Source organism: Bufo bufo, chromosome 6, assembly GCF_905171765.1.
Source record: "Bufo bufo chromosome 6, aBufBuf1.1, whole genome shotgun sequence".
In the NCBI taxonomy this organism is placed as follows: domain Eukaryota; kingdom Metazoa; phylum Chordata; class Amphibia; order Anura; family Bufonidae; genus Bufo; species Bufo bufo.
In genome coordinates, this window is record NC_053394.1 from 22,855,537 (window position 1) to 22,870,971 (window position 15,435).

At 46.2% G+C, this 15,435-nt stretch overlaps 1 protein-coding gene across 1 annotated transcript in view; it reads right to left on the bottom strand.

The window, feature by feature from the left end:
- LOC121005467 (alpha-2-macroglobulin-like protein 1) overlaps positions 1-15,435 on the bottom strand; it is a 288,965-nt gene that overhangs the window by 26,067 nt on the left and 247,463 nt on the right. Inside the window, exons 32-33 of the mRNA XM_040438235.1 lie at positions 7,319-7,409; positions 4,791-4,859 (exon numbers count right to left, since the gene is read on the bottom strand). Coding sequence (XP_040294169.1) covers positions 4,791-4,859; positions 7,319-7,409 — 160 coding nt within the window. The remainder of the gene's footprint in view (positions 1-4,790; positions 4,860-7,318; positions 7,410-15,435) is intronic.

Consider the following 15,435-nt stretch of genomic DNA (forward strand, 5'->3'; position numbering starts at 1 on the left):
CCTAATGCTGCTTCCACATCAACACTATGTCATTGGTCCACTATACGGTCTCCTCATGCTGCTGCCACCTCTCCACTATGTCAGTGGGCCACTCTGTGGTCTCCTTATGCTGTAGCCACCTCACCACTATGTCACTGGGCCACTTTGTGGTCTCCTCATGCTGGTGCCACCTCACCACTATGTCATTGGGCCACTCTGTGGACTTCTCATGCTGTTCCCACCCTCCCCACTTTATGACTGAGCTACTATTTTGCCTTTTTGGCCTGGTTTACATCATTTATTTGACCCTTCTTCTGGTCTGTCAGAAGGAAGGAAAAATGAGACGCACAATGGATCCTGTCTATGTAACAGCTGTAAGGCCTGTATGACATGGTCCCTATTTTGCATCAGAATTGACTTATGATTTGGTAGCTAAAAGCAGGAGTGGGTACAAAACACAGAAGACATGCAAAATTTCCATTCACGTGTCATCTCTGTTTTGGATCCACTCCTGTTTTTTTTTGGGCTTTAGCAATACTGATGGATTACTGCCAAATGCTGACCGAGATGCTCAAAGACAGGATCCGATTTTTGGGGGGTTATTGTTCTGATGGGTTAGAGCAGTGATAGGCAAACTGCGGCTCTCCAGCTGTTGCAGAACTACAACTCCCAGCATGCAAAGACTGCCTACAGCTTTCAGCCTACAGCAGGGCATGGTGGGAGTTGTAGTTTTGCAACAGCTGGAGAGCCGCAGTTTGCCTATCACTGGGTTAGAGGAAGGGCAAAATAATCAGTGACTAGTGATGAGCGTCAGGGGCAATATTCGAATTTGCAATATTTCGCGAATATATGGTAGAATATTCATCATATATTTGCAAATATTCGTATTCGAGATATTAGTTTTATTGCAAAAAATCTGTAATAAAAAAATCGCATAATGCAAATTTTTATGCGAAAAAAGGTGTTGGTCAAAAAGGAGTATATAGCACTACAGAATATACTGCTATATATTCGTTTTTAGAATATTCATCATTTTTTCCATCTGAACAAATGATTCCTCCCTGCTTAAAATGCTTGTGGGTCAATGAGTCATTGGCCCACAAGCAAGAAGCAGGGAGGAATCATCACTTTAGATGTTGAAAAAAGACGAATATTCTAAAAAACTAATATATAGCACTATAGCGAATATATTCGTTTAGAATTTTTTTTGAATATTCGTTTTTGTTTTTTTTCTCCAAACAGTACAGTTAAACCCCTTTGGCATACTCCTCCCCACCAGCGTCCCCGTCACCATGGGAACGCCTGGCGGTTAGAATATACCATCGGATCTGAGTTAGATCGTGAAAACTCAAATCCGATGGTATATTCTAACACAGAGGCGTTCCCATGGTGATGGGGACGCTTGAAGTTAGAGTATACCAACAGGCTCATACATACTGGCCCCTGGCTGCCTGGCGGCACCTGACCTCTGACAGGGCACTGTGATCCACACAATTAACCCCTCATGTGCCGCACCTGAGGAGTTAATTGTGTGGATCACAGCACCCTGTCAGAGGTCGGGTGCCGCCGGGCAGCAGTGCGTCCCCCCCCCGCTATTAAAATCATTCATGGGCAGTGCGCCCTAACCCCCCCTCACCAGTATTACAATCATTGGTGGCCAGTGCGGATCCCCCCCCCTCCGTATTAAACATCATTGCTGGCAGTGCGCTGACAATCCTTCCCCCCCGTATTAATCATTGCTGGCAGTGCGCCCTCAATCCCCCCTCCCTCCCCAGTATTAATCATTGCTGGCAGTGCGCCCCCCCCCCCCATCATTGGTGGCAGCGGCAGTCCCAGAAGTGTAATGCTGGGGCTCCAATCAGTTACCATGGCAACCAGGACGCTACTTAAGTCCTGGCTGCCATGGTCAGTTAGTCAGCATTGTACTTAGCTGCGCTGGGGCCGCCGGGCGCTCCTTCTTCTCAAACTCACAGGTCTGTGCGGCGTATGCTTTAATACACTGCCGGGTGATGGGCAGGCTTTAGCACTGCGCTAGCTGTTTTACAGGCTAGGGCAGCGCTAAGGCCCGCCCATCAGTGCCGGTGACGTCACCGGGCTCACTGCTGGGTGGAATCCTCCGCCTGGCAGCCCGAAGTAGAGCCCGGTACATGTCCGGAACTCCACAAAATGACTTTTCCCTGCGCGATTCAGCCCAGGGTAAAGGAGAGCATCGGAGCATTAAAGGGGGGCTGCCTGGGTGAAATTATGGGTATGTCTGGGTTCAGCTCTGAACCCGGACAACCCCTTTAACTATAATGATTCTCTGCATACTTGCTGGGTTTCAGCCAGATCTCCGCCAGTCCCCATTATAGTTTATGGGGCTGGACGGCATTCATGTATTTTCCGACAATGCCAGATCCAGAGAGACCCTGCCGGCTGTTCCAGCAGGGATCTCCTGAGCATGAGACTACCCTAAGTGAAAGAAAGCAATTTTTTTTTTCCTGCTTTTTTAAAAATTTCCATTAACACATTTTTTTTTACTTTTCTTTCTTGTTAAGAAAAGTCATCTCTAGTTACGCTTATAGGGTAAGCAGCCTATAAGATAGACATTGTATAGGGTAAAAATTGTACAGGGTAGGCAGTCTATAAGGTGGGCAGTCTACAGGCATAAACAAACAACATCTGCATATACACATGAAAGAAGAAAACTGAAATGAATCAATGAGGTTGCGGTATCCGGCACAACACCTATCATTGCACATGACCTCCACCAGACCGCAATACCCCTCACTTAGTCTGTAGCTTACCTGAAGGCCGTCATGTGCAGTTGCTTAGTCTGCCAAGTCTGTGGCCTCCCATTTACCTCCATTTAACAAGGTCGGCATAAATGTGTAAGACATTGATGTTACTTTTAGTGACTCTTAAACAGTGATGTGCCCAGGGTCATTTCTCTGGCACCCCTCTTACATCCAGGGACATCTCCTGTCATGTAGACCTTCTCTTTCCTTTTCTCCTCTCTTAGACCGCCATGAGAAATTCTTTCAGCCGCATCTCGTCTCTACACGTTAGATTTCTAAATTTTTCCATCAACTTCCCCATCCTGGTGTCCCTACAGTGTGATCCTGCTGCCACCCCCAATACCTGTGCCCGTTGTGCCACCCAATGCCCCAAGTACTATACTGCTGAAAAAATAGTGACCCTAACAGACATAATTGGGGTCATTTATCAAACTGGTGTAAAGTAGAACTGGATTTCCAAAAGAGCTGTCAAATATGAAAGGTGGAATCTGATTGGCTGCTATGGGCAACTAAGCCTGTTCTACTTTACACCAGTTTGATAAATGACCCCAAATGTTCCTATAGTGTCTACAGCCGCTATAATGTCCCCTAGAGACCCCCAGTAATAATAACACCCTATATTGTGCTCCAGGTAATAATCCCTGTATAGTGTCCCCAGAAATAATAGACTGGCCTCTACAGTGCCTCCCCAATAGGCCCCCATGCTGCCCCCACACAGTAATTTCCCCCACACTGCCCCCCACACAGTAGTGTCCCCCACACTGTAGTGTCCCCCACACTGGCCCCATACAGTAGTGTCCACCACACAGTAAATTCCCCTACACTGCCCCGACACAGTAGTGTCCCCCATGCTGCCCCCCCCCACAGTAGTGTCCCCCACGCTGCCCCCCACACAGTAGTGTCCCCCACGCTGCCCCCCACACAGTAGTGTCCCCCACGCTGCCCCCCACACAGTAGTGGCCCCCCACACAGTAGTGGCCCCCCACACAGTAGTGTCCCCCATGCTGCCCCACACACAGTAGTGTCCCCCACACAGTAGTGTCCCCCACACTTCCCCCCAGACAGTAGTGTCCCCCACGCTGCCCCCACACAGTAGTGTCCCTCACACAGTAATTTCCCCCACACTGCCCCCCACACAGTAGTGTCCCCCACACTGCACCCATACAGTAGTGTCCCCCACACAGTAATTTCCCCCACACAGTAGTGTCCCCCCACGCTGCCCCCCACACAGTAGTGTCCCCCACACTGCCCCCACACAGTAGTGTCCCCCACATTGCCATCCCTCCCATAATAAATTGACCCCCTACTGTGCCACACAGTATCCCACCATATTCCCCCCACGTCCTCCTGTTTGCACCCCTCTCATGTCCCCCAAAGTTGCCACAGTATAAAATAAAATAAAAGTTTGCCCCCACACGTCCTCTGTCCACCCCGACCCCCTCATGTCCCCCAAAGTTGGCACATAAAAGAAAAAAAAAAAAGAGAGAAAGAAAGAAACCCTAAAAGCTAAATACTTACCTGCGCTTGCTTGCAGAGTCCCGACACTGTGCTGCCAAGTCCCAGCACAGGCGCGTGCGATGACATCATCACGCGCGCCTGCGCCGGGATTTCACTACCGCATAGGCTTCAGGCCTAGTAGGCCTGAAGCCTATGGCGGTGATCGGCGGCGGGGCAGGGAACTATGTGCTCCGCTCCCTGCCCCGCCGCAGTATGTGGGACTGGGTCACGGGTGTCTGTATTGATGGAAGCGCTCATTGCTTCTGTGCCTGCTGGCACCCCCGTCAGAACCGGCACCCGGGGCGCACCGCCTTTCCCTGCCCCCTGGGCACGCCACTGCTCTTAAATGATCTATTCCTGAGTTATGTCCCCTTTGACCCTGTGTAGTTCTTTTAAAGTTTCTTCTTTGCTGATCTCTTGTAGTTCGGCTCATAGTTCTTCAGGTTACATTAGTACCTTGTATAAGGTCGTACTGTATATTTTTGGAAAACGTACACAACAGAATTAATCCTTTCATTTAGCTCTTTAATCACTGACCCCTTCTAGGTAAATGGTAAGGGAATCTTGGCGCACGTCAACTTTCTTCACCAGAGGAAAGTACTTGATCTGTAAAATCAGCAAAGGTGAAAAATCATTATTATGGGATTTTTTGTTGCTTCTTACTTTCCACATCAGTTGTTGGAGACCTATGGCTTTTCCAGCTGCTGTTAGAGGCCTGAAGAGCAACAGGTTTAACCTTCAATTTTTGCTTTGTCCTTGAGACCACAAATTTAAAGCGTTTATCCAGTCTTTTTTAAACCATCACTAGCTGATCATTGAGTGACGCCACGTGCCCTGCCAATCAGCTGTTCTGTGTATCTCTGTTGCTGGAAGTCAATGGGAGAAGTCCTGTAGTACCAAGCTCCCTATACTACAATGTTGATGGTGCTGTGTAGCTCCGCCACCATCTTCCAGCGAGGGAGCCAAACAAAACAGCTTATCGGCAGGAGTGCAAAGTATTGGACCCCAGGCAATCGGCTAGTGATGTTCTTCCCTAAAAACTGGCCAGATTAAGTAAAGATCATGTCCCCCTCGAACATAAACTTCACTTGACATATAAGTACAGTATATGTCCCCTGCCAACATTAATCAAGTGAAGATTATGGCCCTGATTTATCATACCTTCACTCTAGAATTCTGGGGTCAAAAAGTTGCAAAATAGGGCATCTGCGACTTTCTTGCACTCGCTTGGGTAAAATGTAAGCATTTGCGCAAAAATTTGCGACTTTTTATACTCGCGCAAAATTGTGCGACTTTTTACACCACTCACTCCAGTTTTGTAATATGGGTGGAAAAGTGGGTGTAATCAGCTATGTTAATGGGTTTCACTCCAAATTTATCATTACGACTTTTTTAAAAAGTCACCATCTCACTTCAGGACGAGGCGGAGTAGGAAAACTGGAGAAGCTTCTCTAGACAGAAGTGTTAAGTTTAACGATAAGACAAATTTATCAAATAACCTTTGACATTTAATAAATGTGCCACAAAGTACTTCAACAATGACTCGGAAATATTCCCCTCATGATAAATTCCCCTCTATGTTTCTTTTCACTCTTAGGGCGGGGAATTTATCACGAGGAGCATATTTGAAGTCAGTTTGCTTGGAGTACTTCGTGCCACATTTATGTCCTTATAATTTCCTGCCTAGACTACTGCAACATCCTTTCTCTATGCCCTCTCCAGTAAACTCTGCTGTCCCTCCAGTTCATCTTCAATTTATGTTCCTGGTTAATCCACCTCCCCTTATTCCTCTACCACCCGTGCCCTATTTCAATCACTTCACTGATTGCTCAGCCAACACATCCCAAAATGCTAAGGACATAAAAGCTCCACCCTTTATATATCTTTGCCCTAATCTCCCACTACCTCCCTACATGTAATCTCCAGTCCACAACCTGCCCCCTCCATACATCTCTAATCTCCCAATATCTCCTCACATGTAATCTCCAGTCCATATCCTGTCCTCTCCATACATCTCTGACCTCATCTCCTGATACCTCCCCACATGTAATCTCCAGTCCAGAACTTGTCCTCTCCATACATCTCTAACCTAATCTCCTGATACCTCCCCACATGTAATCTCCAGTCCAGAACTTGTCCTCTCCATACATCTCTAACCTAATCTCCTGATACCTCCTCACATGTAATCTCCAGTCCACAACCTGTCCTCCCCATACATCTCTGATCTAATCTCCTGATACTTCCCCACATGTAATCTCCAGTCCACAACCTGTCCTCTCCATACATCTCTGATCTAATCTCCTGATACCTCCTCACATGTAATCTCCAGTCCACAACCTGTCCTCCCCATACATCTCTGATCTAATCTCCTGATACTTCCCCACATGTAATCTCCAGTCCACAACCTGTCCTCCCCATACATCTCTGATCTAATCTCCTGATACTTCCCCACATGTAATCTCCAGTCCACAACCTGTCCTCTCCATACATCTCTGATCTAATCTCCTGATACCTCCCCGTATGTAATCTCTAGTCTACTCAAAATGAGTACAATACAATAATAACAAAAAAATTGTCCCCAAAGTTTATCATGGTCTAAAGCACTGACAGACTCCCTTTATGATTTTTACCATTTATTACCCCATACTATGAAATATACTAATTTCATAACACCAGACACTACCGACCATCCAAATCTTAAAAAGTATATAACTTGCAAAAAATCCACTGCCACTACATGGCCAATGAGCAGCTTCTACCTTCAGCTTCCTTCTCTGGTAGATTGTAAACTCTCATGGGCAGGGTCCTCTCTCCTTCTGTACCAGTCTGTCACTCAGTAAGCTCATGTTTATTGTACTTATTATTTTTATGATTTTTTTTTTTATGTATTGACCCCCTCTGTATTCTGTGTGTACAGCGCCAGGGAAGGTAATGGTGCTAATAGATAAAAATAAAAAAAATTATCATATGGTCTAGAGGTCATTAGCAACTGATATTAATGTCCTATATTAATCACCAGCGATCATCAATCTAATGAGATTGATAACACAATGTTAGTGTATTACCTTAACGATGCCGATAGAGCTGAGCTGGTATCCTGAGAGCATTTCCACCTCAATAAGGACCATATTCGTAACTTTTCTATCTCCAGTGTAGCTGTAGCAAACAAGATGGAATAGGGACAAATACACAAATTATAGTCAGAAGGTTCTAGCAAATCAGAAATATTTCTAGTAGATGTTAAGAGAATGTGTGCCATTCAGCTCTTAACCAGGAGGACAAAAGTTGGCCCTTTGATGCCCTTTATTGTCCAGTTCATGCTCCAAGGCGTGTTTAAAGAGTAACATATGGACTTATAGGTGACACTAGACAACCAGCTTTTCTCCTCCTGGATAAGAGTTTATTTACATTCCCTTCTCAGATAGATAGATATCCAAAAACAAATGATGAGGCAGCACTCCAAAATCAGTGAAGCGTGTTAGACCCATTTATTCTACTGGGGAATAAATGGGTCTAACATCCTTCACTGATTTTGGAGTGCTGCCTCATCATTTGCTTTTGGATATCGTTTATGGATTTTTCTGCCTGAAGTCCAAGAGGGATTGCACCCTTTTTCACTATTGACTGTGCTGCTGATACTTTTTGTTTGTTGAATTAGATAAAAAGATAGATAGATAGATAGATAGATAGATAGATAGATAGATAGATAGATAGATAGATAGATAGATAGATAGATATAGATAATAGATAGAATGCTCAATTGGGTTCAAGTTTGTGGAACTAGGAAGCCAGGGTAGTTCCAACCAACGTCTGACATGTCTAGCCATGTGACATATTGCATAGTCTTGCTGAAAAATCCCATCTGCCCCAGGATAGACAATCAGCATGTATGGGTGTACATGATCTGCAAGGATGAATTAATACCTAAATCAGTTGAGAGTGCCTTCCATATAGATGAGTGGACCCATGGAATAACAAAGTAACATAGTAACAAAGTTTGTAAGGCTGAAAAAAGACATCTGTCCATCCAGTTCAGCCTATTATTCTGCAAGTTGATCCAGAGGAAGGCAAAAAAAAAAAAAACATGAAATGGAAGCTGATTTTCCTCATTTTAGGGGGAAAAAATCCTTCCCAACTCCAATCAGAATAACTCCCTGGATCAACGACCTCTCCAGAAATCTAATAACTATAGCCTGTAATATTATTACACTCAAGAAATACATCCAGGTCCCTCTTGAACTCTTTTAGTGAGTTCACTAGGCTTGAGCGAATCGACCTTCGGATTATAGATCTGAAGTCAATTATTTCAAATACCTCGATTTCAATGCGGTTTTTGTACAGGATTAAAATGTATTGGCTCTGTGAAGCCAAACTTTGTCTCGGCCGAAGTCTCACAAGACTTCAATGAATTCCTATGGTATTTATATCTGCATATTTAAAAACAATTTAAAATATGAATCAGCAGTGGGCTTTGTTGCTGAGGTACCAGCCAGTACCAAAGCCCACTTCGGATTCCTATTTTAAATTGTTTTTAAATACGCAGATAGGAATACAGTAGGAATTCACCGAAGTCTTGCACAACTTCAGCCTAGACGAAGTTTGTCTCCATGGAGCCAATACATTTTCATGCTGTACGGAAACGGCATTAAAATCTAAGTATTTGACCGAATCAACTTCAGATCTATGATCCGAAGGTCGATTCGCTCAAGCCTAGAGTTCACCATTACCACCTCCTCAGGCAGAGAGATCCATAGTTTCACTGCTCTTACAGTAAAGAATCCTCTTTGTGTAGAAACCTTCTTTCCACAGGGAATGCAGGTTCCACATGCACGCTGGGTCCACTCTGCCTTTTACCGCTTTTGATGGTATAATGGCCTCTATTAACCCGCACTCCCTGTATTTTATGGTCGCCAGTATGGCACTATAACAGGTAGTAGTTAGTGTTAGATTCCCATCTTATAGAGATCACCTTGGCGCCGGCAGACGGGTACAAATAATTTGCCAAGAATCTCAAATCTATTATATAAAGCCGAGTGTATGTGTATGTGTGTGTGTGTGTATGTCCGCTAAAAGAATCCACACCGTCGCATTTACAATCACAAAATTTGGCACACAGGTACATCAGGTGTCCGGGAAGGTTTTAGACTCAGCTCTCTAGGACGTACCGTTCCTGAGATATTCCCACAAAATGCATTAGCCATTAGAAGCTTGGTCACATGACCCTTATCAGCCAATAGAAGCTCGCAGGTTCTCCGGTCTCCACATACACAGTTTTACTCCAGGTTTCCATAACAATCCAGCCATTTATCTTCACTGCTGTAGGAGAGCTTTAAAGGAAATCTGTCACCAGGATAATCGCTATTGAAGTAAAGCCATGGCCTAATAGCACTTAGTACCTTATTTCAAGATGTGCCTTTGTTCTAACAATAGATGTTTTTATCCTCTGAAAATCCAGTTTATTTGTTATGCAAATAAGCCAGTAAGGTGCCCAGAGGGGCGTCACCCTTGCAGAAAGGCACCCAGACACGCCCCCTGCCACGTCCCGCTAATCCACGCCCCTGATATTGTTAGACCACACCCCCTCCCACTCCTGCCAACTGGGATGGAATAAATGAAGGTAAAAATCAACTTCTGTCAGCTGCAGGGGTGGGAGGGAGGGTGACTTTCTCCCTGCAGCTCACACTCAGACTGCACAGTGCTGCTGTCTTAGAGTGAGCTGTTCAAAAGGACACGCCCCCGATCCAGTAAAGGCCACTGTTAAGGGGGCGGGCCCCTGTGGAGGTCAATGTCAAGGGGGTGGTGTGCTGTGAAAGTCACTGTTAAAGGGGAAGGGTGCTGTAAAGGTCAAAGTTAAGGGGGTGGGCTGCTGTGGAGGCCCAATTTTAAGGAACGGGGCACTGCGGGTTGTCAGTGTTAAGGGGTGGGGGGCTGTGGAGGTCACTGTTAAGGGGGCAGCGTGCTGTAGATGTCACTGTTATAGTGGATAGTGTTGATATCTTTTAACGACACACACAAACATTAAATTAAATAGATTAAATATACCCGAGCGAAGCCGGCTCCTTCAGCTAGTTTATAAAATAAGCGTAACATTAGTGATGGACGAACATCGGCCGGGACGATGCGCGAACGGGATCAAATGTTTGCGAACCACAAGTTCACGGCGGGCCCCATTCACTTAATGGCAGGCGAACCTGAAAAACCTTCAGGTCATTATTGCAACCAACAAATACTTACAAGAAGTGCACAAATCTTCCCACAACATGGACAGTGACATACCAGAAGGGGAATAATGGCAAAAATTCCCCCCAAAAATATGTATTTTAATCAGGGGCCATTTTTATGTGTCTTAAAGGGAAACTCTCAAAAATGTGGCCTGCTGGAGCCTAGAATATTTTTATTTTAGGCCACGGGAGCACAGGCCCCAAAAATTGGGCATTCACCTGACAGAAAACATCAAGTGATTATGTGGCTGGAGGTATATTAGACGGTCATTGGATATCAATTTTACTGCAGGCCAGTACAAATAGATGTCAAATACATATGTTTAAAAGAACAAAAATATAAAATTGGATAAAAAACATGGCTAACGAAATCCCCCCTCTTGAAAAAACCCCAAATGATAATAGTTGAAATTCGATAACACGTGTTCGTCGTCAAAAGGTGTTGAATTCCTCCGAGGTCCCAAACATTAGGCATTCACCGGACAGAAAAGAACAAATAATTATGTGGCTGGAGGAATATTAGAAGGTCATTTAATCTAAATTTTACTGCAGGCCAGTGTAGTACAGGCCCCAAACATTAGGCATTTACCGGAAAGAAAAGAACATTTGATAATGTGGCTGGAGGTACATTAGGCGGTCACCGTATAATAATTTTACTGTTGGCCAGTTAGATTACAGGCCCCAAAAATTATGTATTCAACGTACATAAAAGATCAAGTGATTATGTGGCTGGAGGTACATTAGGCGGTCACTGTATAACAATTTTATTGCTGGCCAGTTAGATTACATGCCCCAAAAATTAGGAATTCAACGTACATAAATGATCAAGTGATTATGTGGCCGGAGGTATATTAGACGGTCAATGGATATCAATTTTACAGCAGGTCTGTGTAGTACAGGCCCCAAACATTAGGCATTCACCGGACAGAAAAGAATACGTAATTATGTGGCTGGATGTATATTAGACGGTATATTAGCTATCAATTTTACTGCAGGTCAATACAAAGAGATATCAAATACATATGTTTAAAAGAACAAAAAATATAATATTGGATTAAAAACATGGCTAACGAAATCCCCCCTCTTTAAAAAAAAACAAATGATAATAGTTGAAATTCGATAACAGGTAGTCGTCACAGGTGTTGAATTCTTCCGAGGTCCAAAACATTAGGCATTCAGCAGACAGAAAAGGCCTTTTATGCCCCTGTATTTAACTAAGACAGAGACCATTCTTTGTTCTGGGTGGTGGCGGATATTTGTGGGCTGTCATGAGGTAATTCAATTAAACGTGGTCGTCATAGGAGTTGAATTCCTCCGAGATCCATGCCTCATTAATTTTTAGAAATGGTAGGTAGTCCACACTGTTGTGAGCTAGGCGAGTGCGCTTATCGGTCATGATCCCCCTTGATGCGCTGAACGTCCTTTCGGACAGGACACTCGACGAGGGGCAAGCCAAGAGTTCCATGGCAAATTGTGCCAGCTCTGGCCACAGGTCAAGCCTGCACACCCAGGATTCCAGGGGTTCCTCGCTTCTCAGAGCGTCCACATTGGCCGTTAACCCGATATAGTCGGACACCTGTCGGTCTAGGCATTCCCTGAGGCTAGATCCGGAGGGCGGCTGTCGATGGATTGGCTGCAAGAATGATCTCATATACTAAGTGACCAACACATCTTCAAACCGCCCTCTTCTTGCATACGCTGTAGGATTGGTACTCGAAACTATTTCTCTGTGGGTGGAAATTCCTCTGCCAGCGCCAGCAACAGCAGAATGCAGCATTCTGACAGCCCTCTGTGGTGCTGGTAACATGTCCGCCATTTTGTGTTTGTACCAAGGTTCTAAGTATATTGCCACCCAGGACTGGTCCTTTCCCTTTATGCTTTTTATTACGGGGCTCCCTCTTCAAACACTGGAGCATGAAGGCCCCCATTTGCACTAAATTAGAAGCGCTGGAGCAGCCTGGCTCCTGTTCATCGCCCAGGAGAATGTCATCCTCGGTCTCCTCCCCCCATCCACGGACAACACCAGGGATCCCAGAAAAGTTTAAAGCCTGATCTCCTTTCTCCTCCTTCTCTTCCCCCTAGGCACCATCCTCCTCTGACTCCTCTTCAGACTCCTGCTGACTTGTCTCAGATGGAGTAGCCCCTCTGGGAATTCATTCAGCATTGCGACTTCTCCATCTTCCTGCACCTCGACGGCTTGATCAATGACACAACGAAATGCACGCTCCAGAAAGGTGCAAGATACGATGTCACTGATGGCGCCCTGGCTGCAACTGACCAGTTTGGTGATCTCATCAAATGGCGGCAGAAGTCTGCAGGCGTCGCGCATGAGCAGCCAATGGCGCGGTGAAAAAAAAAAAGCTCCCCAGAACCTGTCCTGCTGCAGAGTTCGTACAGGTAACTGCATTAACGGCACGTTTCTTTTGGAGAAGCATATACAAGGTGGAGTTCCAGCGCATCGGGCAGTCACAAATCAGACGTCTGACGGGCAAGTGGTGTCGCCGCTGAACGTCAGCAAAGCGAGCCATGGCCGTTTAAGATCTTCTAAAATTGGCAGAGATTTTCCTGGCCTGCCGCAAGACGCCCTGGACCCCGGGGTATTTGGCAACGAATCGTTGCACGACTAAGTTCAGGACGTGTGCCATGCACGTGTGTAATTTTTCCCTGTTTCAGCGCGCTCAGCAGATTGGCACCGTTGTCGCACACCACTTTACCAACTGTCAAATTCAGCGGGGTTAGACACTGATCTGCCTGTGACCACAGAGCTGAAAGCAGTGCAGGACCGGTGTGGCTCTTGGCTTCCAGGCACAACACGCGCAGCACAGTATGGCAACATCTCACCTGGCACGTCGAATAGGTTCTGGAGAGCTGGGGGGATGCAGCGGAAGAGGCGGTAGCAGTGGAAAATGAGGAGTCAGCCAAGGAGGAGACAGAGGATGGAGTAGGAGGAGGAGAAGAAGAGGCAGGCCTGCATGCAATCCGTGGCGGTAACACCAAATCCACACGGGTGCCACGAGTTACATGCTTGACGGCCATCAGAAGGTTCACCCAGTGGGCAGTAAAAGTTATGTACCTTCCCTGACCGTGTTTGCTAGATCACGTGTCTGTGGTCAGATGTATTTTGGCACCGACACTGTGTGCCAGAGATACATTCACTTGCCGCTGAATGTGGCCATATAGCTCTGGGATGCCCGTCTCGGAGAAATATCTCCTTCTGGGGACCTTCCATTGCGGTGTGCCAATGGCCACAAATTTAATAAAGGCCTCCGAGTCCACCAGTTAGCGGGCTAGCAGTTCCGACAAGCCAGCGATCAGCCGTTGGGCAAGAGGATTATCCGGCGCCATAATTTTTTTACGCTCAAACATTTGGGCCACGGAAGCCTGCCTTGTGCCAAATGAAAGCGACGGCGGCACAGTGGAAGGTGGAGTGGAGGACAAATGGGAGGAGAGAGGAGAAGAGGTAGGACGTGGAGCACCAGGAGTGTGGCTTTGTGGGTTCTGACGACGTTGCTCCCACTGGGCTCGCTGATGGGAGGCCAGGTGCGGTCGTCCCTAGGTGAGTGTTGGGCTTACCACGACTTATGCGTTGACAGCACAGGCTGCAGATGTCAACACTATTATCAGCAGCTGAAAAGTTAAAAAAAGCCCACACTGTGGAGCCATGTGCCGGCGTCCTGGGAGCGCAAGATGTGACCGTGCATGGTGGATGGCTCGCTCCAGATACATTTTTAGTCTGCTTTTTGCCTCCTGTGTACTGCGAGTTCTGCCTGCTTCTCCTCCTTTTCCTCCCTATCTGCAGCTCCGTCTCTCCCTCTGAACTCCCCTCCTCTTCCTCTCTTGTAGGCACCCACATGACGTCCATTGACACGTCATCATCGTCAACTTCTCAACCACTGACATTAGAGATCTCGGAGTAGGCAGCAACAGCAGGGACTACCCTCCTTGGGCTGATCTGGGTACTGTCGTCAGACCGCTGGGTGGTGGCCGTTGCTACCTCCTCTTCCTCATCTGATGCCAAAAATGGCTGCGCATCGGTAAGGTCTTGGAATGGATGGGAAAATAATTCCTCTGACTCGAGTGGAGGGGCTATGGTGGTGGTGGTGGTGTCTTTGGGGGTGCACACAGCAGAGAGTGAGGAGGGTGCAGAAGCGGAAGGCTGAGTGAGCCACTCAACCAACTCTGGTGCGTTCTTTGACGTAATCACACGCACCTTCTTCAACTTACCACTTAGGCTCCAGCCTGGTGCACCTGCCCGACCCCTACCACCCCTGCGGAATGGCCTGCCTCTTCCTCTGCCTGTCATTTTCAAAATGACCCTGTGACAAAGTCCCTATAGAAGAGCAGTATTTGTGGAAGCAGGGTTTAGAACCGCTTAATAATTATTTGCTGGATGCAGTTATATCAAACCCTTTTTTTGGGGGCAACTGGTATATCACACCAGTTGAAATTATTTGTTCAAATAGCGTTTGTTACTTGTATCGCTGGGGTATCTTAGCAGAAACGCACACAACTCCTGCAAATTACAAATGCACTATATAGAAATTATATTATAGGTATATCACACCCCTGCCTCAATCAGATTTTTTGGGGGGCAGCTGTTATATCAGACCAGTTGCAATTAGTTGTTCCAATGACGTTTGTCCCTCTATATAGCTGCGGTATCGCAGCAGAACCGCACGCAACTGCTGCACAATACAAATGCACTATAATATACAAAGTACTTTCTATGTTAGAAAGTATATTATAAGTATATCACACCCCTCTGTATATCACACCTATCGATAACACACCTATACCAGTCCTTAAAAGGACTTTTGTGGCCCTATTAGCTAGCGTTTGGTGTCCCTAACAGCCTGTCCCTGCTCCACACAGCAACCTCTCCCTACACCGGCAAAAAACTGAATGTAAAATGGCGTCCAGATCGGATTTATTTATAGGGTAGGGGGTGTGTCCATGTGCTG